Here is a 24,425-nt window from a genome sequence, read left to right as displayed (position 1 = left end):
TGGAGATGTACCTCCCACTGTTAGCACTCTGGGTCCTATTTCTGAGGAAACTTTAGGTTAAATTTCCCAAACTGTTATGGAGAAGAATCCACCACCATGCATTTGAGAAGCCTTAAAAGCGTGCCAGTGCACATGGAGAGGTAGAAAAGATCACGATAACTCTCATCAGCATTAGCGATTTGTACAAAGCAGGCACTCAAGAGCTCTCCTACCTGTCTTTAAACATAGTTCGTCAAAGTCTGCACAACAACTGAAGTAGCTCTTGCACAAGTTGTCGCAGCGGCAACCTGGAGGCTCTGCCTCGTCAAGTTCAAAGCACCTGTTTTTGCAGGATCCAGAAGGACTGGTCCAAGAGGAATCGGATAAGACTGTGTTGGGGGCAAAAAAGAGAAAGAGGACACCATGAGTCAAGCAACCAGTAGCTAGCTAAAGATAACTACACACTGCCAATCTGAGCTAACAGGCCCACTGCATTGCCCAATAAAAGAGAGGAGAAAAGAGACTGTTTAAGTCTCGTCAAACAATCGAAGAGCTGGTATGTTCTCCAGTCACATTTTCTTATATCCTGGATTAACTTGCAATGAATCAAAGCTGGATGTATTTTGTGCCAAACCAAAAATCCAAGTTTTGCATTGAAACCCCCAACTTATGGTAATTGGAAACTCCGGATACTGGATATAAAAGAAACTGTCAAAGACCTGAGAATTATTTTGCAAGGACAGGAGGAACGGAAGGCGAGCATAGCATGGAGATGGTAGGTGTAGACAGGAGAACAGGCAAGGACCTGGAAGGCATCAAGGCTCAAACCCATGGCCTCTAGAAGTCTTGGCCAGCCAGTCACATGGACCATCCATGAGGAAGGAAGGATGCAAATTTACAGCACAGCAAAACCAACCCTGGCTGCTTGTAGCAAGTTTCAGTGGTGGTGTGAGGGACAGGGAGGGAGATGATGGGCAATGATGGGTGAGTTGGAGACAAGGAAGAAGTATGTTAAATGGGTCATAGCATAAAGCATTGAAAAATGGGTACTGGAGCAAAAGAGTCAGTCGAGTTAAACCAAGAGCAGAAGCATTCAGCTGAAGTCATTCTCGCCTTGCCATGAATAAAATGAACAGGGAAAGTGATCTAACTTATTTCTACCATGTGCTGGCTAAGAAACTTTGCTCTTTACTTTCAGGTTGTCCTGCACAGGGGTGGATAACATGCACCTCCCCGAAATTTTGGACAACAACTCATCAGCCCTAGCCAAAACAGTGTCACTACCATGATCTAAAGCAGGCATCCCCAAACTTCAGCCCTCCAGATGTTTTGGACTACAATTCCCACCATCCCTGACCACTGGTCCTCTTAGCTAGGGATCATGGGAGTTGTAGGCCAAAACATCTGGAGGGCCGCAGTTTGGGGATGCCTGATCTAAAGGCACAGTTTTGCAGTTGTTCGTTAGGCTAAATTTTGTTTTTCTAAAAAGATTTGAGAATCCCGCAGGTTTATGTAGCGTATAATCCAACAGCTTTTGTTACATATTCCCTAGGAAGCACCCTACCAGTTTCACAGGAATGAATTGCTAAGCTTAGCATCACCTTCCCCAATCTGGATGCTAACACACATTAGACAAAACAGCACCAGAACCAAAATGGAAGGGGATGCTCCATCGCTGGATTCCTTCGGTTACCCTTTGACTTTTAGTCCCCCCCCCTTCCATCATCTGCCAAATTACAGTGTGACATTTCACAAGACGATGACATGGTGTGCCATTTCGCTGTCTTTCAAGGATTTGTTCAATGGTTTCATTTATCCGTTTCATTTGGCTTACTGGCAAACCTTGAACAGCAGAGGTTTTTGCACTTGGAACCGAGCCAGCCTGATTTTACAGCTTAGAACACCTCAAACACCCTTGGCTTGGGGGGGGGGGTCTGTTGAAATCCACGCGCAATTGTTTATTTTAGGAAGCAAAACTCAGCAAGCGTTATTGCATTTCGCATAAGCGACCGCCTTGTTGCTTGTGACACTCACACAAACTAGCTACGTATAAAGAGTGGTTTCTAACATTTTCCATGTCAGAAACATTGTGTGGCCGACACATCGGACAGCTGTGCACCCACTCGGTAAAGGATTGAAAAGCCAAGTGACAAAAAGCAGTTGTGGTCTGTAGGTTTCCAGTGTTTGCTACGTGGAGGTACCATGAAAAGTGCAGTACCATGGGAGGAAAAGTATTCAGTTTTGTTCATGCCCCTTTTGAACTTTTTTAAAAATGTAAAGGAACTAAATTTAACCCAAGTGTCGTTCACCAGTTATGCATTATGGTACGGCAACAGATTTCCAATGGAAGTTCCCATTTTTGTTGCATTTCCAGGGGCAGGGGGAAGAAAAATGGGGGTGGCGGAGGGTTCAGGCTCCCATTAGGCAGCCTGACCTAGGATTTCATCCTGGAATTGCCTTTGCAATGGGATGCCTTCCACAGAGCTGCTCTCCCACAGCTGCCTTATCATGCCAACTGATACTGTGTGCATGTTGTGATTTTGTGGGTTCTTCCCAAGGATGTAGCAATTCCAGTGTTGGGAAACCACTGGCCTGCAAAGCACCCATGTGATGCAGGTTATGCCCCCATGATCAAAACATCAAAAAAAAACCCCACCCTACTACTTCCATAAGGGAGTAGGGTTTGTGGCAGCAGCAGCCATGAAGGTAACATATGAATTGAGCCCAACAGACATGGGCTTGGTAAAAGAAAAGTGCTATTAATTCATAACAAACGTTCTTAACAGCTCAAGTTCTCTAGTACATGCAATGGTCTATACCAGGCATAGGCAACCTTCCTTGGCTCTCCAGATGTTTTGGAACTACAATTCCCATGATCCCTAGCTAACAGGGCCAGTGGCCAGGGATCATGGGAGTTGTAGTTCCAAAACGTCTGGAGAGCCAAGGTTGCCTATGCCTGGTCTATACCAAGGATTCCGGGCTTTGGGTGAGCCAAAAGATTCTGCAAGATCTAGACTGCCCGTGCTGCTAAATGGCAATATTCTGCCGGCAGAGAAAACCCAAGCCCCACTTCCTGCAAGTTTCATCTGTGGCAATGCAAAGTGGTTTAACGATACAAATCAATCCTTTTAATAACGCCTCCTTGGTTTTATGGTAGGGAAGGGGCCGAAACAGTAAGAATCACTCATTTTAATAACAGCTACTTGCTTTATTACCCAGCTACTTGCTTTATTACCCAGGTGGTGCTGTGGGCTAAACCACTGAGCCTAGGGCTTGCTGATCAGAAGGTCGGCGGTTCGAATCCCTGTGACGGGGTGAGCTCCCGTTGCTTGGTCCCAGCTCCTGCCAACCTAGCAGTTCGAAAGCACATCAAAATGCAAGTAGATAAATAGGAACCGCTATAGCGGGAAGGTAAACGGCGTTTCCATGTGCTGCTCTGGTTTGCCAGAAGAGGCTTTGTCATGCTGGCCACATGACCTGGAAGCTGTATGCTGGCTCCCTCGGCCAATAATGCGAGATGAGCACACAACCCCAGAGTCGGTCACGACTGGACCTAATGATCAGGGGTCCCTTTACCTTTACTTGCTTTTTACTGACAAAGTAGCAGAGTACAGTCTCTGCGAGCAGGGGGTCCTGGTTCAATCTCCAGTTTAAAGGGGAGGGCTGGGAAATGCCTGCTCCCAAGACCTTGGAGAGCTGCAGGCAGTCAGCAAAGACAAAATACGAGGCTAGATGGGCCCAAGGAGCTGACTATATACGGTAGCTACATAAGCTTTAAATAGCATTGCTTGGTCTCATTCTCCCACCTAGGACAATTGTGTAATATCGGTTTACCTTACAGGACTAGGGCACAAAAAAAATCAACTGCTATGCACAAACATCCACAGTACGTATACTGCTAAACATTACAGTCTCCTGTATCACCACAGAGGGGAAAGTCAAGGGCAAAACTACGGCTGGTTTCACAAACATATAGATCAGCAGTTTCCTATCTGCAAAAATGCAGTAAAAAAGACAGGTAAGGTCATGAGGGATGGCATTAAAAAAACACCACTATAATTTGCATACTGATAATAAGGCAGCACCCGTAAGGCACATACTTTCAAGTAGGAGAGATTACTATTTTGCTCCAAAGCACGCAGGAGAGAAACAAAGATCCAGGTTCACTTTGGTGTTTAAAACTTCCCAGTACTTAATAATATGTTTCAAGGTGCTAACCACAATAAAACCACTCATCTGGTGGCCATGAAAATGTAGGTTTAACAAGCCAATACAATGCCTATATCTAAAGTGTGTCCTCCCTCAGACCTGGAGACTGACCCTTGTGTTGTGGGTGGGTATATTGGACAGCCACAACACACAACTGGTAGGTCCCTCGTTGCTGGGTTTAATCTGGCCAACGGGGTGCTGTCTCAACAGATCAAGGGACCTATAAATACCTATGCACGTGACCCAGAGCTTCCTCTTTTGGCACGTGCATCAGAACACCCACCCACCTCTCCCTATATTTACGGCATTTTGCGACTGACCTTGCTATGCCGCCGTCTGTCGTCTGTCGTTGGGACAGGGGCATGACTTGGCTGATTGGCTGGTGCCATTTGGGTTTCGCCTTCCGCGTAGCAAATCTTCACAACTTGTAAGGTTGTGGATAGGCTGTGGTTCAGGTGATAGGGATGGGAGAACGTTCTCACCATCCCTATGTGAAGGGTATTTTGTTAAAGGAATCCGGGGACTCAACTTGGTTTGGTCAACCCCCAAGAGGGGGTTGTGCCTGTGCTTGAGTCCAGGGGAGCATCTGGGGAGTGGACATAGCCTGTACCCAGGCTTTCTACCTACCTCAGGTGTTCACCCTTGGCTGACCTACGATAGAGCTCTGGGTCAGCGCTGCCTGCAAAGGTGCAGGGAGCTAGTCGAACCAGAGCCTATGCAACCACTCACTTGCTGTAATCAATAAAGTTGTGGCCTAAATTCTGCCAAAAACCAAACAAAAATTTGAGTCAAATGTGTTTTTATTTAACATAGCTGTCAAGTTTTCCCTTTTCTCGCGAGGAAGCCTATTCAGCATAAGGGGATTTCCCTTTAAAAAGGGGAGAACTTGACAGCTATGATTCAAAGGTGAGGTCTCTGGGTCTGAACACGCAAATCAGTGACTTTAACGGGAGAGAGTCAAAAACTCTGTTCTGTCACATTGTCCTTTGCCAGCAAATGTAACAGACAAACCAGAAACTTGAAAATCTCACCCACAACATGTGCAAGTCAACAAAACTGCTCAAGGTATATTGCAAGCCATGCCAAAAACTGCCCTAGTTGAGCTCTACAACCTTTCAGCACACATATCACACAGCTCAGACTTCGTTAGCAAAGGGAGTAGCAAAATGCAGCCGGGGGTACTATTTAAAAGCCCCTTTACGAAAGGTGGTTAGCATCCAGAAAGCAGTAACTTTCCTATGTCAGCTGGGCTGTTTTAATAACTCTGGCCATATGCTTGGGTGTTGGGGGTTTTTTTTGGGGGGGGGGGTTGCAAGCACTGTATCCAGCACCTGCAAGGACGGTGCAGGCTCTCTTCTGCAACAGCTGGAGAAAACATTTTCCATGTTAGCTTAGAAAACAGATGGATCAGACAGCAGAATTTGGTCAAAAGGGATGTTAAGCACTTAAATGCACAAGCCAACTATGCAGAGGTGCAAGAGGCCTCTTGCCACAAACGTCCAGCTTGCCATTTATAAGAAGCTCTGCTCCATCTGCAACTTCCATTACTAATAATAGGAATCATATGTGCTTATCAGAGCCTGAAGAAGGCTCCTTTGATCAGAGCATTTGTTACCAGTTAGACGCAAGTCATCCAGCAGAACAGCACGCCCTCCTTTTCACAGACCATCGTTCAGTTCTCCCATTTATGACGCTGGAACACAAGGCTTTCTGATCTCGGGTTTTCTACATCCTGCTTCCATTACTTTGATACGTTAGAAACAACTCTGGCAAGGACAGCGCACAAACCTACACTTACACACCACTGCAATATAAACAGCAACTTGGCTGCAGTTTCCGTTTCTCAAATGCAAGCAGGCTTGGGGAAGTTTAAAAAACAAAAGAGGATGCTGCAGCCGAAACGAGGGCATGTTTGTGCCCACTGGAAAGGTCCACAAGGAAACATTTGAGATCTAAGGACACAAGGAACAAGGAAACATTTGAGATCTAAGGACACTATAGACATTTGAATCACATTGGTAGTTGACAGCCAGAAGTTCCGCCACAAAGATTTTCATGGATGAAACAAGCCATCTTCAACTTCTCTACTGTATCTGTATCTACTGTAACTTCTCAACTGTATCTGAAGAAGTGTGCATGCACACGAAAGCTCATACCAAAATAAAAACTTAGTTGGTCTTTAAGGTGCTACTGAAGGAATTTTTTTATTTTACTTCAACTTCTCTAGTTATTAACACTCGCCACTCTAAATAACAGTGAATTCTCTGAAACTTTAAAGTCACTTTCAGGTCATATACTCAAAAGTTAAAGCAGTGTTGCAGAAAAGTGACAGCAGTATGGAGTCAACTGTTCTGAAAAACACTGCTTAAGAACATGAGAACTGCAGATCTGAAAGGATGGAAACATGGGACTAGAATGAGATACTGTGTGTTGAGAGCTGGTCTCACCCCCCAAGAGACCAGAATTTAAATCCCCATTCAGTTATGAAGCTTATCTCTCAGCCCATTGGACATCTCACAGGATTGCTGCAAGGATAAAATGGGGAGGAGAACCACGAATGTCACCTTGGGCTCCTTGAAGGAAGGGCAGAATATATATGTAATCTTAGAACCTTAGAAATGTAGAATTGGAAGGGACCGCAAGGGTCATCTAGCTCAACTCCCCTGCAATGCAGGGTTTTTTTTGCCCAATGTGAGACTCAAACCCACAACCCTGAGATAAAGAGTCTCATGCTCTGAACCATGTGGGCATAAAGGTCTGAAATCTACTTTGCAGAACAAGGAGGAAACAAGGAGGAAAGCCTCTCGGAAGCTGATAAGCATAAGCTTCCATGTACCTCCAAATACCAGCTGCTAGGGTCAGACAAAAGGGGATGGCATCATTAGAAACAAGATAACAAGTTTGATAGGTCCTTGGTCTGACCGGTCCTTAAGGCAACAGCCCTCCCTGCCTCATGTTTCCCCTAGTAAAAAACGATATTCAGCAGTACGCTGCTTTTAACCATTGATATTCCATTTGATTGCCATGCTAGAAGCCATCTCCCATTGATTCTCCCTTTTGAATCAGTGTGGACAGGCTACTGGAAGCACAGAGTACTCAACATCCAGCAACGAGCCGGTAGCAATATGTAATAGGGGAGGGCAATGATCAAGATAGTGCAGATTCGATCCCAGTATAGGGAAGCTACATATTCCTGCATTGCATGGGGTTGGACTAACTAGATGATCCTCGGGGTCCCTTCCAACGCTGCAATTCTATGAGATTTAGGGAAGTGCTTACAAATACCCCATTTTCATTTGCTGGAGGGTATGTAGAATGCAATCCTATGCACAGTTATCTGGGAATATGCCTCATTGTACACACCAGGTCCTACGTACTTCCAAGTAAACATTCACATGGCTGCAGTCACAGCACAGATAAGGCAAAGAAGAAGAAGAAGAGAAGAAGAGTTTGGATTTGATATCCCGCTTTATCACTACCCGAAGGAGTCTCAAAGCGGCTAACAATCTCCTTTCCCTTCCTCCCCCACAACAGACACCCTCTGAGAGACTTCAGAGAAGTGTGACTAGCCCAAGGTCACCCAGCAGCTGCATGTGGAGGAGCAGAGACGCGAACCCGGTTCCCCAGATTACGAGTCTGCCACTCCTAACCACTACACCACACTGGCTCTCAGAAATATATACAGTATAGCGTGCATCCTAACACGGTTGAGGTCCCAACACGCCTCCATTTTTTTTATCCCTCTTGAAATTTAACACCATGCAACTTTAAACGAAAACCTAACCATTAGAGAACATCTGTTTCGTGCAGCACCTGTTTTTCTCAGTCCCTCTTCCTCTCCCCCACCCTGGCCTCCCAAAATTTCCTCTGCTAGTTCAGAAGTCAGCATGATTAGCTGATAATAGGAAATCTCTTTCCATCAGTAAACACAAACTGGTCCCAATCAAACAAGAATTGCAGCACCAGAAGGGTAGACAGTGCATGTCTTTAAATAACCCACCCCTATTCACTTTTATTTTCTGCTGCAGTCAGTGTATGTATATATATTTTTCTTGATAACAGAATGCATTGTTCCATGTAACCACACACACAAAACCCTATATCACCCCAGACCATAATTAAATATGGTCTCAGTCTCATTCTCTCTCTCTCTTTCTCTATGTCACACACGCAGAGAGAGAAGTAAATAGGTTACCTATAAGCAAGAATGTCAACAGACTCAGGCTTTTTCACATAACCTTTGCTATAATCCAGAACGGGAGGGGGGGACACACACACGGAAAACTACATTTTGGAGCCATTTGCTCCTCCACACACACACACACACACCCCGACACATCAAGGCGTTGCAAAACGGGCAAATTAAATCATCATAGTACCTGGAAATGGAAACTCGTCCCCTTCGCCAGATCTCCGGACTCTATTGGCCGTAAATCCAATGCACACGTTCACCCCAACAGCAAAAGTGAAGAAGGATATTACCTGGGAACAAGGCGAGAGAGAGACCTGGAGTTAATAAACCAGCTAGGAGCCAATCTGTTTTTGTTTGTTTTTTAAAGACATTTACAATTAAAATAGAATGAATCGGCAGTTTCAACATATTCCCCCTTTGCCCACAATCCTTACTGCTGGAAAAGCAAGCTGACCGAGTCTGAAACTTCAGAATATTAACCATCTCGGACTTCCCCTGAGTGCGTATTCTTTTCGCGCAAGGCAAGGTCCCCCCACCAGCAGCCTCGAGAGAGACATCGCTTTACTCCTCCTTAAAGAAAACCTGCTCCTACCTGCTGTAACTGGAGACCGTTTTTCTTAGCCATGCTCAAGAGGATTCTTGAAAAGTCTCCGCAGTGGGCTCTCTTTTTCTTTAAAACTGAGCGCAGGGCTCTTGTTTGCTCAGTCTATTAGCTGCAGCTAATCCCACCTGGAGAGGCTGACAGCCTCGATGTGATTTGTCCAGGGGGAGATTTCATCATGTTCCACGCACAAATCGCAGCTCTCCAGTGCAAGGAGCTGAAGGCATCCTCCTTCTCGTTCCCCCCCCCCTCGCTCCACACACACACACACCCCTCTTTCATGTGGTCTCTTCTGGCAACGCTCGGATTTCTTATGTTACTGTAGTCAATAAGCCCATATTCATTTTATTCTTCTCACTAATATACTGTATGGGTTGAGAGAGAGAGAGTCCAAATGTGTGTGTGTCTATCCTGGCCAAGCTGCAGGGAGAAAAACCTCTTGCGCTACAACTTTGATAATAATTACAATACAGCAAACGTTTTGCTCACAGTGCACCCCAAAAGCATGTTTTCTCAGAGGTAAGTCTTGGAGTAAGCCCCGTTGAAGATATCGTGCATTGGATTGCAATCTCATGCACTTTTTATTCATAGAATTGTAGAGTTGGAAGGGACCTCAGGGGTCATCTAGTCCAACCCCCTGCAAGTCAGGAATCTCAGCTGAAGCATCCATGACAGATGGCCACCCAACCTCTGCTTAAAAACCTCCAAGGAAGGAGAGTCTACAATATACCGATTGTAAAGTTTTTCTGTATGTTTAGTCACAATCTCCTTTCTTGTAACGCCTGCAACTTTCTCATACTCTCCAGCAAATGAAAATGGAGTGTTACAAGCATTTCCCTAATTCTCATATCAAAAGGTCATCCTTGCCTCCCCTGTTACATATTGCTGAAGACTCCTTACTAAATGTCGGCTACTGTCATGTGTTTACAAGAGCTTGTTGTTGTTGTTGTTTAGTCGTTTAGTCTTGTCCGACTCCTCGTGACCCCATGGACCATAACACGGCAGGCACTCCTGTCTTCCACTGCCTCCCGCAGTTTGGTCAGACTCATGCTGGTAGCTTCGAGAACACTGTCCAACCATCTTGTCCTCTGTCGTCCCCTTCTCCTAGTGCCCTCCATCTTTCCCAACATCAGGGTCTTTTCCAAGGATTCTTCTCTTCTCATGAGGTGGCCAAAGTATTGGAGCCTCAGCTTCACGATCTGTCCTTCCAGTGAGCACTCTACAAGAGTGAGTCCTTACAAGAGCTTATCCGCACTTGATTTAAAGCCAAGAGGTGTTTATTCTTTTTGCTAAGCCACACTACAAACACATACTGTTCTCCACATGAGACATTTCCTACAACGTGTTATCAAACATACTTTGGTACCTGCAATACACGAGCAAGGTGTGCACTGCTTGGTGAGGTAATGGTGGACTAGAACCTGGTAGACCTTGCTCAGCCACGAAGCTCTCTCAACTCAACCTCTGGGTTGTGAGGAGGAGAACCATATTTGCCACCTTGACCTTCATTAGAGGTCAACCTAACAATCAACAAAGAAACATGTGTGCCTGTCTCTAGCAGCTATCCTAAATTGCTGAAGACCACAATACCTCAAAGACCGCCTTGCCTCATATGAAACAACCCAGAACCTGTGATCGTCATCTGAGTGTCTTCTTCATGTGCCCCCTTCATGAGAGAGTGACAACAGGAGAACTAGCCTTTTCTGCTGTAGCTCCCCATTTGTAGATTGCTCTCTCCAGGGAGGCTTGCCTGGCACCTTCATTAATAATAATTATTTATTATTTATACCCCACCCATCTGGACAGCTCCCAACAGAACAAAACTTCAAACATTAAAAACTTCCCTAAGCAGGGCTGCCTTCAGACATCTTCTAAAAGTCAGATACTGTAGTTGTTTATTTCCTTGACATCTGATGGGAGGGCATTCCACAGGGCCGGCGCCACTACCAAGAAGGCTCTCTGCCTGGTTCACTGCATATATTTAGGTGCCAGGCAGAAACATTCCTCTTCTCTCAGGCTTTTGGCTGATTAAACAACCTATGGCCTTTTGAACTGGGGCAGGGCTATTGTTAGTTTTGTTTGTAGTTTGCAGTATGTATTTTTCATATTGTGAACCACCCTGTGATCCTCGAATGAAGAGTGGTATATAAATTTTATAGATGAAATAATCAAATCAAATAAATATTTGCAGTACTACACCACTTTAACAGTAATAATAATAATAGGTAAAGGTAAAGGGACCCCTGACCATTAGGTCCAGTCGTGACCGACTCTGGGGTTGCACGCTCATCTCGCATTATTGGCCGAGGGAGCCGGCGTATAGCTTCCAGGTCATGTGGCCAGCATGACTAAGCCGCTTCTGGCAAACCAGAGCAGCACATGGAAATGCTGTTTACCTTCCCGCTGTAGCGATTCCTATTTATCTACTTGCATTTTGACGTGCTTTCGAACTGCTAGGTTGGCAGGAGCTGGGACCAAGCAACGGGAGCTCACCCCGTCACAGGGATTCGAACCGCCGACCTTCTGATCAGCAAGCCCTAGGCTCAGTGGTTTAACCACAGCGCCACCTGGGTCCCTAATAATAATAATAATAATAATAATAATAATAATAATAATAATAATAATAATGTCACCCATCTGACTGGGTTGCCCCAGCCCCTCCGGACAGCTCCCAACAAAATATTAATAACACAATAAGATATCATCCATTAAAAACTTCCCTAGGAAGTGTAGTTTGTTAATGGTGCAGTGAGTTGTTAGGAGAGCTACAGTAAGCAGGTTGGTGTACAGTCATTAGGAGTCTACTAACAACTCTCAGCACCCCCGACAAACTACACAGCACACCAGATTTTTTTGTGGATGGAGTCTTGTTGCACATCTCAACCTTGACAAATGACAAACTGAACAGCTCTCCCCAGCAGATATTCCATAGCTATGTGGCATGCCTACCAACATGGATTGGAAACGCAATGCCACACGCAACCATGTATTAAAAGAAATGGATTTTGTTTGAGAGCATCCGATGCCTTCAAAACCCTGCTATTTGTCCTTAAAGAGAGAGAGATAACTTCCTTTGATAAGCAATCCTATGCACAAAGCTGGTCATCACTGCGGACACAGTTGCTGCCCAAACTGTCAGTTATGAAATTTATTTGCTCAGGCAAATTTACCAAGGTAGTGGCAGCTTTTTCTTCCCGGTCCGATGAAAACATCTTTCACTAAACTGTTTACCAACAACCACACTTAAGGAGGGACAGACTTGTGATTGTCGAGCCTACAGGGAGGGGTGGAGGAAAGACTACTTTCCCAGATTATTTAATAATTATCAGGCGTAGAGCTTGGGCTAGCGAACCCGGTACAATCGGCTTGTGTGCTTTCAATTAAAGTCAATTGCAGCTTCTGCAATGCATAGGCAAGGCACCGAGCCTGGACCACCGAAGTCAAAGGGAGCTTTGATCATGAATGCAACGAGCCCAAGGTCAAGATCACACCATGCAGCTTCATTAACCGGATACCTGGTAGGTAGCCCACAATATTTCAAAGACTCGCCACTACCTCCAAACCTGAACCGAACACACTTGTGCAACCCTGCCAAACTCAGGACGCCTGTGATTTTTAGAGCAGGCACTGGCAGAAGCCATCTGCTGAGTTCTTCCAAATGGCAATTAACAGGAGTTGCTCCTGCTTGACAAGTCATTCCCCCCCCTCCCCAGGCAGCTCTTTGTGTATACATATATATTTTATACACACACAAATCCACATTGTGCAGCTGTGCCTTTGCCCTGTGGTTTACGTGGCAAAGCAATTACAATTCAGCAGAGGCCAAGATTTCTCGCTCAAATGATACGTTGCATTCTACAAGGAGATGCCCAGTTTATTCTAAACCATTCGTATTTGCTTATACTGGATGGCATGGCCTAAAAACACATATTGTTAAAGCAGCACGAGGCTCAGCAGAGGCTCAGCAAGGCATAAACCATTTTCTCACATCGTAGAAGAGCCTCTATACCCAGGATGAGGAACCTATGCCCTCAAGGCACTGAGGCTGAAGGGAGTTAGGAATCCAACCCCCCAAGCCTGCTTTATATCTCTTTCACACTGTGTTTGTCTATGTTTTAGGACAGAAAGCAGAAGGGAGCCATTTTGAAAAATCTTCACCCTTGCCGTCGAATCACACAGAACAACTGGAGTCAATTGGCCTCCCAGGGAAAGAGACCGGCTATAGGTGGTCCAGGCCATTTGATATGACACCCTCCAACATTTCTCTGATGAAAATAGGAGCACCCTGTTTAATAATAATAATAATAACAACAACAATAATAATCTTATTATTTATACCCTACCTATCTGATTGGGTTGACCCAGCCACTCTGGACAGCTTCCAATATGCTCAGTTGTTTAGAGTGTGGTGCCAAGGTTGCAGGTCCCAGTATGGGACAGCTACATAGTCCTGCATTGCAGGGGGTTGGACTAGATGATCCTCAGTGACCCTTAATTCTAAAATTCTATGATTATATGAAGGACAGATCATGAAGCTGAGGCTCCAATACTTTGGCCACCTCATGAGAAGAGAAGAATCCTTGGAAAAGACCCTGATGTTGGGAAAGATTGAGGGCACTAGGAGAAGGGGACGACAGAGGACGAGATGGTTGGACAGTGTTCTCGAAGCTACCAACATGAGTTTGACCAAACTGCGGGAGGCAGTGCAAGACAGGAGTGCCTGGCGTGCTCTGGTCCATGGGGTCACGAAGAGTCGGACACGACTAAACGACTAAACAACAAATGATTCTATGATATAAAAACCCAACAACACATGTAAACAAACCTTCCCTGTACAGGACTGCATAACTCCATACCCTCCCACATTTCTCTGATGGAAATAGGGTCGTCCTAAGTAAAAGTGGGACATTCTGGGATCAAACCAGAAACCAGGGTGGCTTCTGTAAATCCAGGGCCGTCTCTAGCAAAGGAGGGGCACTTGGAGGGTCTGTGATATCAGAAATCCTCCTCAGGTGCTACCACGGTAAATTGACAATTTGTTGCTCCTTTCCATGCAGGGTTGAGCAAACTTCAAGCCTAGGGACCAAATATGGTCCCCAAGCCTCTCTGTCTGGCCCTTAGGACACTCCTCAAGTCACATCACTCACTGGCTGGAATGGCTCCATGAATGTTGACAATGCCTCTGGCTTTGGGGGGGGGAGATGTGTGAGTGCGTATAGAGATTCACCTACTACTGTACCTGCATAAAGCTTACACTCATGGCTCCGCCCACTTTTGCCTCTGACCCCACCCGTCAGTGGAATGTGGCCCCTAGGAGATTTCCCAGAAATGAATGTGGCCCTCGGGTTCTTCACCTCTGCTCAAACGGTACTGCAAAATCTGCAGGCTAAATGAGAGCATCTCAATCATACAGTCGGGCTGCCTTTAGAAAAGACCACCTGGCTTTTGTTGCATTTTACAAACTGAAAGTGCTCTGCGTATATTCTGAGTCATCCCAACAAGGACCCTGCGAGGTAGATCGCTATGACTAGCGCGAAGAAAGTGGGAATTTGCTATAAGGTGCATTTGTCGGCCAGAAGAAATTTGAAGCAGGGACAGCTGATACTCTTAACTTTCTCTCTGCTGGGCTCTTATATGTGAATGCACTGAAAACAGGGAGACCAATTCTCTTTGGCAAGTCGATCCTAAACGGCATGTTGGCAGAAAATGCTGTTTACTTTCAGATGACCCGTTTGCAGGAGCTCTCGTGTTAAACAATGTGGCTCTTGATGTTTCATAGGCGAGGACGGACTCCTAAATAGAAGTGGAGTGGCCTGCTAAGGTCTATCCAGTCACAAAAGCTACAATCCCTTGAGGGCAGTCAATGTGTCCATTGCAGGAAGGAAAGAACTTCCTTTGGGGTGGGTGTAACTGCCCCAGTTGCTGTTCACCCACCATACATTTAAAGCACATGGAGAGGGGGGGAGGGAAAGGGAGAGCTAGAGCTCGAAGAATCCTGGAAACTGTAGTCCCCCCCTGTTGTTGTTGTTGTTGTTTAGTCGTTTAGTCGTGTCCGACTCTTAGTGACCCCATGGACCAGAGCACGCCAGGCACTCCTGTCTTGCACTGCCTCCCGCAGTTTGGTCAAACTCATGTTCGTAGCTTCGAGAACACTGTCCAACCATCTCGTCCTCTGTCGTCCCCTTCTCCTTGTGCCCTCCATCTTTCCCAACATCAGGGCCTTTTCCAAGTCCCCCCCTACAGCGCTACAATTCCCATCATCCTTAACAAACTACAGTTCTCATGGTTCTTAGGGGTGGGGTGGGGAGGCATGTACTTTAAATCCACAGTGTGTAGGCAGCCCGTGTCAACACAAACACAGTGCCAAGATTCACCATGAGCAAGATTATATGCCAGACATGTAAAAGGTGATTCATAAATTGACGAATAAACAACTTCTCATTTTGCTTCCCCCACCTGAGAAAAAGGCAACATTGACCCAGGCCAGGGTGTAATGCTCAAAGGGTGGGCTCCTAGTCCTAGCAATATATAGGATGCTGGCATATACCAAGTTGGCCCGTTGGCCCATTTATCTCAGTACTCTACTGGCAGCTCTGGCTGGCAGCTCATCTCCAGGGTTTCAGATGCCAGGGACTGAATTTAGGACCTTTTAAATGCAAGTGTGTGCTCTTCAGCAACGCCCAGCCCCCACCTAGCCTTCTTAGGGTTTTATAGTGCCTAAAATTTGCTGTGCATCTTCTACTGAAGTGGCCTTCTTATTTCTGCTAATTCGACAGCATAAATTAAGCTGAGAAAATTGGCATCCGAAAGCACGGTGTTCTTTCCTCCCTGAAGTAAAACAAAAATGCTCTCACTTATATCCAGCTGCAACGGTGGTGGAGGAAATGGTCAAGGCTTGTTTTCCGAGGGCTTCTTTAAGATAAGATGCCATCATTCATTGCATTTGTGTGATTTCTACCTCCTTGGACTTGGATAGCAATTTCAGGATCTATCACGTGGTCTGAAACAGGGGTCAGCAAACGTTTTCAGCAGGGAGCCAGTCCACTGTCCCTCAGACCTTGTGGGGGGCCGGACTATTTTTGGGGGGAGGGGGAATGAATTCCTATGCCCCACAAATAACCCAGAGATGCATTTTAAATAAAAGGGCACATTCTAGGTAAAGGTAAAGGGCCCCCTGACCATCAGGTCCAGTCGTGTCCGACTCTGGGGTTGCGGCGCTCATCTCGCTCTATAGGCCGAGGGAGCCGGCGTTTGTCCGCAGACAGCTTCCGGGTCATGTGGCCAGCATGACAAAGCTGCTTCTGGCGAACCAGAGCAGCGCACGGAAACGCCATTTACCTTCCCGCTTGAGTCGCCGACCTTCTGATCAGCAAGCCCTAGACTCTGTGGTTTAACCCACAGCACTTGTGGGGGGCCGGACTATTTTGGGGGGGAGGGGGAATGAATTCCTATGTCCCACAAATAACCCAGAGATGCATTTTAAATAAAAGGACACATTCTACTCATGTAAAAACACGTTGATTCCCAGACTGTCCGCGGGCTGGAATTAGAAGGCAATTGGGTCGGATCCGGGGCCTGGGCCCTAGTTTGCCTACACATGGCCTGAAACCACAATGGGGAAGGGAACTATCCCTAAATGGTGCATCTTCGCATCAACTGCCCTCTTACCTTGCAGTATGGTTATTTCAGGATTCAGAAAACCAGATTAGAATCATAGTGCTAGAAGTTGCATTGTAGGCCATCTCATCCAATTCCCTGCCTGCTTCCAGAGTCCTGGAGTTAAAGCCTCTGCTAGCATAAAAGACCCCAGCGAGCAACTAAGTCCATTGATCAACTGCTCTTGCTTAAGGATGCCAACCACATTATCTATTTAATCCAGTATCATACATTTATAAACAATCATGGCTTCCTCTCCGAAGAATCCTAGAAACTGGGGTTTGTTAAGGGCATTGGGAGTTGTTTGGAATTCTCCCACAATTTTCAGAATTCAGAATTAAACCACTCTGGAAGGCCTCACTGAGGTCACATCCATGCCATACATTTTGTTGTTTAGTCGTTTACTTGTGTCCGACTCTTCGTGAACCCATGGATCAGAGCACGCCAGGCACTCCTGTCTTCCACTGCCTCCCGCAGTTTGGTCAAACTCATGTTCGTAGCTTCGAGAACACTGTCCAACCATCTCGTCCTCTGTCATCCCCTTCTCCTTGTGCCCTCCATCTTTCCCAACATCAGGGTCTTTTCCAGGGAGTCTTCTCTCCTTCATGGATCACTGCCTTGTCGTGGCGAAGGGGCTTGAATAACTCAGAGAAGCTATGAGCTATGCCATGCAGGGCCACCCAAGATGGACAGGTCATAGTGGAGAGTTTGGACTACCTTAAATGTGATCCACCTGGAGCAGGAATTGGCAACCCAATTGGTTGTTCTCTGCTGCTCCAGAGAAGCGGACATGGAGCAATGGATTCAAACTACAAGAAGGAAGATTCCACCTAAACATTAGAAAGAACTTCCTGACAGTAAGAGCTGTTCGGCAGTGGAATTTGCTCCCAAGGAGTGTGGTGGAGTCTCCTTCTTTGGAGGTCTTTAAGCAGAGGCTTGACAGGCATATGTCAAGAATGCTTTGATGGTGTTTCCTGCTTGGCAGGGGGTTGGACTGGATGGCCCTTGTGGTCTCTTCCAACTCTGATTCTATGATTCTATGATTCACTCCAGTATCCCTGCCAAGAAGACTCCATAGACAAATACAACAGGCCATACATTTAGAGTGCATTTATTATACTTTAACAGTCATGGCTTCCAATGCAAAAATCCTGGTAACAGGGCCGTCTTAAGCATATCGGGCGCCCAGGCGCCGTGGTGCAAAGATCGCTCCGGTGCGCCCCCCCCCCGCCCTGTTTCCCACTGCGACTGTCTGGCGGGCACAGCGCGCAACGCCGCTGCAGCAGGCGCAGCCACGTGGCGCCCCCTGGAGGCCCTGCGCCACCCAGCCTTGCCTTAGAGCCGGCCCTGCCTGGTAACTGTGGTGGTGGCAATGAGACTGTCGGCCTTCTCCTTAGTCTTGGGTCACATCCACAGCAAACATTTAAAGAACATGGCTTCACCCAAAGCAGTGAACTTTGTAGTAGTGAAGTTTGTTAAGTGTTATTGGGTCGCTCTGCTAGGTGTCACCTACAGCAGTGTTTCTCAACCTTTTTTGGGCCCAGGCACACTTGTTCCATGAAAAAAATCACGAGGCACACCACCATTAAAAAAGTTAAAAAATTTAACTCTGTGCCGCCCTATATTGACTATATAATTATGACTGTAAGAAACACTTGCCAATTGCTGTGTTGGTTGCAATCTCCTGTAATAAGGCTTCACAAGCCGCTGATTTCTCTGCCAGCACAATCCTTTGCTCAGCAAGTTTCAGGTTGAGCTCATCCAGCCAGCTTCTTTAAGTTTGTCTAAAACCACCCTCCCGTGGTGGTGGCTGTTGAGAGCTGCGCTCGCTCCGCGTCGTGACCCGGACGGCTTCCTTTCCGGCGGGTCAGTGATGTTTATTGGCGGCCGCCAGGCACGTGACAATGCAAATCGCCCTTCTCGTCGCTGCACGTCGCGGCACACCAGCCAGCGTCTCGCGGCACACTAGTGTGCCGCGGAACAGCGGTTGAGAAACGCTGACCTACAGTTCTCAGGATTCTTTAGGCCAAGTCGCGTGCTTTAATTGTATGGTGTGCACAAATGCGGCAGTTCAAAATGCTTGGTGCGAAAGTACCCTTGCTCTCCTCAAAGGTACAGAATACCATGATTTGTACTTTAGAATGCCCCAGTGAGGATACAGCAGATGACACCTCAGCAATACAGAAGGAATTCATTAAGCACAAGTCCGACTGGTGCTAATTCTTATATAAGCAGGCTTTTTCTGCAGGGGGTTGCATTACTAATGAACTGGCCCTTTACTGGAAGCAGGGAATGATTTCACTTTCCAAATCATTCATAGCAATCCAAAACTTTCTCATTTGTTGTCATTTCACATAGATGATGAATTGGCCAATATTGTTTAAATGGAAGCTCTTGTTTCGTTGAACAATCAGTAAGAATGTATATTTTATTATATTTATCTACATCATCTGTGCTCTATAATAAATGTTTCCCGTCATCCGCACTGACCTCCCCCCCCCCCACTGGCGCCCTCCAGATATTTTGGAAAATGGCCATCATACCCAGTCATTAGCCATGCTGGCTCAGATGATGAGAGTTTCACTTTAAAACATCTGGACGGCACTAGATTGGAGAACGCTGGTCAAAAAATATATTTGTATACTGTATAAGTAACTAAAAAAGAAAAAGTGCAATTTGAGTAAGAGGCAGGGAGCTCTGGGGTTGCCTTTCTGCAGGATCTGAAGCACGGCTGTGGATTTGCTGGTCTGCCAAAGTGCTATGCAGTTTGCTTCCACCAACACTTGACTTGTTTATTTAACAATAAAAACTCCAAGAACTGCAGGAAGGCTTTAAAACTCCAGTAATCTCTCCTCCAAAATGAAATCCAACCCAAGAGAGCCTGTGGGGGAGCTTAGTGGGTAGATCATGAGATTGTTAGTATTTGCATTTGCATTTGCTTTGTAAATGAATTTCACAAAGAATAAAGGGTACTGGGGAAAGGGGATGGCAGTTGGCAGTTGGCTGGTTAGGTCATTCTGTTAGTTTTATTCTTTGACTGAGAACATAGAAGCGTGGTGACTTCAAGCAGACACTGTCCAGAGGAGTTTGTGAGGACAGGCAAGCTATGGGTTAATAACTCAGGCACTGCCATGAAGGAGTTTTGAAAACAAAAAGGATTAAACCCTCTCTTGGGCTCAAAAGAGAGAAACTCATTGTATTCACACACAAACACACACACACACACACACACAAATACTTGTTGTTAAAAGCTGTGCTGGAGCTTCATGCTTTGGCACTGGGGGGGGGGGCTGAGAGCAGGCGGGAGCGGGGCTGGCGCGCATCCTGGCAGCGTGGCACGCCACCTGTGGGATCAGGGCACCCAAAGCTGGGGGGGGGTTAGCCACGATCAGGCGTGTAGCAAGGGAGGGGCGAAGGGGGCGGGCCGCCCCTACCTCCACTCTGGCGGGGGCAGCGCAGGAGCAGCACGCGGGAGCAGCACCCCCAGCCCCTGGCCCACCCCTCTCCTCCTCTGCCTGAGCAGGGAGAAGCAGGGCATGCTACGGAGCAGGTTGTCACCGGGCGGCGGCGGCCACCCGCGAGCAAGCCTCTCTGCGGCTTGCTCACGGTTTGCCAGCACTGCCCGGCAGCAACCCTCTCTGTAGCAAGTAGCATGCTCTGCTTCAGAGCGCGCCAGCCAAGCAGAGCAGCAGCACCAACCCAGACGAACTGCGCATGTGCGGACATGCGCAGTCCGGGCTTGTCCTGGCGCACGTGGCGTGACATTCAGGATGCATGCGTGCTGTGGAGCGACGCCCTGCCCCCAGGGGGTGCTGCCCTAGGCAGCCAAGCAGCACCCTTCACCACTGGCCACGATGGCACCCCACTGGGATCGCGCCGCCAGGGGCAGTGCGCTCTCCCCGCACTCCTCTTCCTTCACCACTGGTTAAAAGACATCTGAAGGCTGCCCTGTTCAGGGAAGTTTCTAGTGTATGGTATTGTATGGTATTTTTGCTATTTCTTTGGTTGTAAGCTGCCAACAAGAGTGGCTGGGGCAACCCAGTCAGATGGGCAGCATATAAGTAATATATTATTAGTATTGTCGCCGTCATCAAGTGTTGCCAAACCAACAAGTTACGATATATCTTCAAGTCCTGTGTAAGGCGTCTATTTTATCACAAATGTTGTTGTTTAGTCGTTTAGTCGTGTCCGACTCTTCGTGACCCCATGGACCATAGCACCCCAGGCACTCCTGTCTTGCACTGCCTCCCGCAGTTTGGTCAAACTCATGTTCGTAGCTTCGAGAACACTGTCCAACCATCTTGTCCTCTGTCGTCCCCTTCTCCTAGTGCCCTCCATCTTTCCCAACATCAGGGTCTTTTCCAGGGAGTCTTCTCTTCTCATGAGGTGGCCAAAGTATTGGAGCCTCAGCTTCAGGATCTGTCCTTCCAGTGAGCACTCAGGGCTGATTTCCTTCAGAATGGATAGGTTTGATCTTCTTGCAGTCCATGGGACTCTCAAGAGTCTCCTCCAGCACCATAATTCAAAAGCACCAATTCTTCGGCGATCAGCCTTCTTTATGGTCCAGCTCTCACTTCCATACATCACTACTGGAAAAACCATAGCTTTAACTATACGGACCTTTGTCGGCAAGGTGATGTCCCTGCTTTTTAAGATGCTGTCTAGGTTTGTCATTGCTTTTCTCCCGAGAAGCAGGCGTCTTTTAATTTCGTGACTGCTGTCACCATCTGCAGTGATCAAGGAGCCCAAGAAAGTAAAATCTCCCACTGCCTCCATTTCTTCCCCTTCACAAATAGCTAGCACCAATGTCAATAGGGATTTCGGCAAATCTCAGAACAACAAGAAGAAAACAAGGGAGAAATCAAAGCGTGGCTGTGCCCTCACCCAAAAACAGTGCCAGCCCTACCATTCCAGAAGATGAAGATTTTTGCTGTGTGCCTTTGAGCCCCTAACAGTGACAGGACTCTTCTTGTATTGAACTTGCTGACCCTGGACTCTCCATATGGTCCTTCTGCAGCTGTTGCATAACTAAACACAAAACTCCTGTTTCCCCTATAATTTCTGCAACATCTGATGAAAGGCTGCACATGTAGCCTGCTCTACTTCAGAAGCAAAGCCTCACAAGTGGGCCACTGCTAGGGAGTTCATTCCTAAAGAGCCCCACAACCACCAGAAACCTCGCTCAAGGTCACGGGGAAATCTGTAATTTTGTGCCACTTCTACCACAATAAGAAACTTGAAGGAGGGAATAAAACTGAAACTTTGTTTTGAAAGAGGAGAGGAGAAGTTACATTAAAAAGTGTGCTAAGAACTAGCGTGGGTTTTGGATGCAATCAATCGCCCCATGTCTAAACATCTCACAAACAGTGTTGGTGCAGATTGCTTACCACACCACACTTCTGCGAAATCAGCAGCTGATTTCCCCCCTTTATTGCAAAAAAGAAACCAAAGCAAATACCTTAAACAAAGATTAATCACACTGCAACCGTAACAACCTAAAATTTCTTTCAAATCTTCAAAGAATCATAGAGTTGGAAGAGACCACAAGGGCCATCCAGTCCAACCCCCTGCCAAGCAGGAAACACCATCAAAGCATTCCTGACAGATGGTTGTCAAGCCTCCGCTTAAAGACCTCCAAAGAAAGAGACTCCACCACACTCCTTGGCAGCAAATTCCACTGCCGAACAGCTCTTACTGTCAGGAAGTTCTTCCTAATGTTTAGGTGGAAAGTTCTTTCTTGTAGCTTGAATCCATTGCTCCGTGTCCGCTTCTCTGGAGCAGCAGAAAACAACCTTTCACCCTCTTCTATACGACATCCTTTTATATATTTGAACATGGTTATCATATCACCCCTTAACCTTCTCTTCTCCAGGTTAAACATACCCAGCTCCCTAAGCTGTTCCTCATAAGGCATTGTTTCCAGGCCTTTGACCATTTTGGTTGCCCTCCTCTGGACACGTTCCAGCTTGTCAGTATCCTTCTTGAACTGTGGTGCCCAGAACTGGACACAGTATTCCAGGTGAGGTCTGATCAGAGCGGAATACAGTGGTACTATTACTTCCCTTGATCTAGATGCTGTACTCCTATTGATGCAGCCCAGAATTGCATTGGCTTTTTTAGCTGATGCATCACACTGTTGACTCATGTCAAGTTTGTGGTCTACCTTTTCTACCTTGTGATCTACCTTGTAGATCCTTTTCACATGTACTGCTCTCAAGCCAGGTGTCACCCATCCTGTATTTGTGCCTTTCATTTTTTTTGCCCAAGTGTAGTACTTTACATTTCTCTCTGTTAAAATTCATCTTGTTTGCTTTGGCCCAGTTGTTTAATCTGTTAAGGTCATTTTGAAGTGTGATCCTGTCCTCTGGAATATTAGCCACCCCTCCCAATTTGGTGTTATCTGCAAACTTGCTCAGGATGCCCTCAAGTCCATCATCCAAGTCATTGATAAAGATGTTGAATAAGACTGGGCCCAAGACAGAACCCTGTGGCACCCCACTAGTCACTTCTCTCCAGGATGAAGAGGAGCCATTGATGAGCACCCTTTGGGTTCGGTCAGTCAGCCAGTTACAAATCCACTGAATGGTAGCATTGTCTAGCCCACATTTTACCAGCTTCTTTACAAGAATATCATGGGGCACCTTGTCATAGTCACATAGTCCTTGTTCTTAAAAGATCCAATGTAAAAGAAATACATACAATCTTGACTCCTCTCCACCTATGTGTGACTTCAATCTTTCATTTTTATCTTGGTTGTTGTGTTCTCAGCCTTAATTTTCCTTTATGTCTCTTGTATCCATTTCTTCCTTCTCTTAACCCTGCAAACATCACTCATTGCGTATCAATATGTTTACCCCAGAACAATGTTTTTTATATACTTTTTTACACAATCCCATTCTTTTATTAATTTTTGATCTAATTGTCCTCTTAGCACTGCCGTTAATCTCGCCAAATCTATATACTCACAAAGTTCAATTTGCCATTCTTTAAATGATGGTTTATTTGGTCTATTAAAAGAAGTCTCTTCGTAAGGAATGGCCCTGGAATCTGGTGGTCCTTCCTTAGCACAGACTAGGGTTTCCTAAACTTGGATCTCCAGCCGTTTTTGGACTACTATTCCCATCATTCCTGACCACTGGCCCTACTAGCTAGGGATCATGGGAGTTGTAGTCCAACAACAGCTGGAAACCCTGCCATAGACCTTGGTTGGACTCCAGCCCCACCCACTGTGGCCGGTGAAAGAGAATGATGGGAGTTCTCATCGAGGCATCTGAAGGGCTTCACATTCCTTAGGCCTGCTACAGACACAGCAATCCCCTATCCAAAGCTTCCTTTCTTTCTGGGGCACGCGGACTCTCTGGAAGAACCTGAATGACTCTCGGATGCTTATCGACAATCTGAAGAAGTGTGCATGCACACGAAAGCTCATACCAAAATAAAAACTTAGTTGGTCTTTAAGGTGCTACTGAAGGAATTTTTTTATTTTACTTCGATCCAGACCAACACGGCTACCTACCTGTATCGACAACTGTGCATTGGTTTTATACTATGGCATGATCTGAAGGCACGTGAGGCTACCATGTTGCTGAAGCTAAACACATCTGGACTTGTTCAGTGCTTGGATGTGGAAGATCCACTGAAGCACCAGGTATACTAAATCAGGTTCCATGGTGGGATACAAACAAACACCTGTTATAGCACCTTAAAGACCAACTAAGTTTTTATTTTGGTATGAGCTTTCGTGTGCATGCACACTTCTTCAGATACACCTTGGTCTTGGGTGTATCT

General features: G+C 46.4%; 1 protein-coding gene across 5 annotated transcripts in view; it reads right to left on the bottom strand.

Moving 5' to 3' along the window:
- Positions 1-24,425, bottom strand: part of ENPP2 (ectonucleotide pyrophosphatase/phosphodiesterase 2) — an 87,427-nt gene that overhangs the window by 46,423 nt on the left and 16,579 nt on the right. Inside the window, exons 1-3 of one of the 5 annotated variants that reach the window (XM_035124964.2) lie at positions 8,973-9,190; positions 8,568-8,670; positions 213-368 (exon numbers count right to left, since the gene is read on the bottom strand). In XM_035124964.2, the coding sequence (XP_034980855.1) occupies positions 213-368; positions 8,568-8,670; positions 8,973-9,005 (292 nt within the window). In that variant the 5' untranslated portion in view covers positions 9,006-9,190. Of the gene's footprint in view, positions 1-212; positions 369-8,567; positions 8,671-8,972; positions 9,192-24,425 lie in introns of those variants that run through there. The other 4 variants (XM_035124966.2, XM_035124965.2, XM_035124968.2 and 1 more) reach the window with 4 other exon arrangements.

This window comes from Zootoca vivipara, chromosome 8 (genome assembly GCF_963506605.1).
Source record: "Zootoca vivipara chromosome 8, rZooViv1.1, whole genome shotgun sequence".
NCBI classification, from domain to species: Eukaryota; Metazoa; Chordata; class Lepidosauria; order Squamata; family Lacertidae; genus Zootoca; species Zootoca vivipara.
This window is presented reverse-complemented; position numbering and strand designations above follow the sequence as displayed.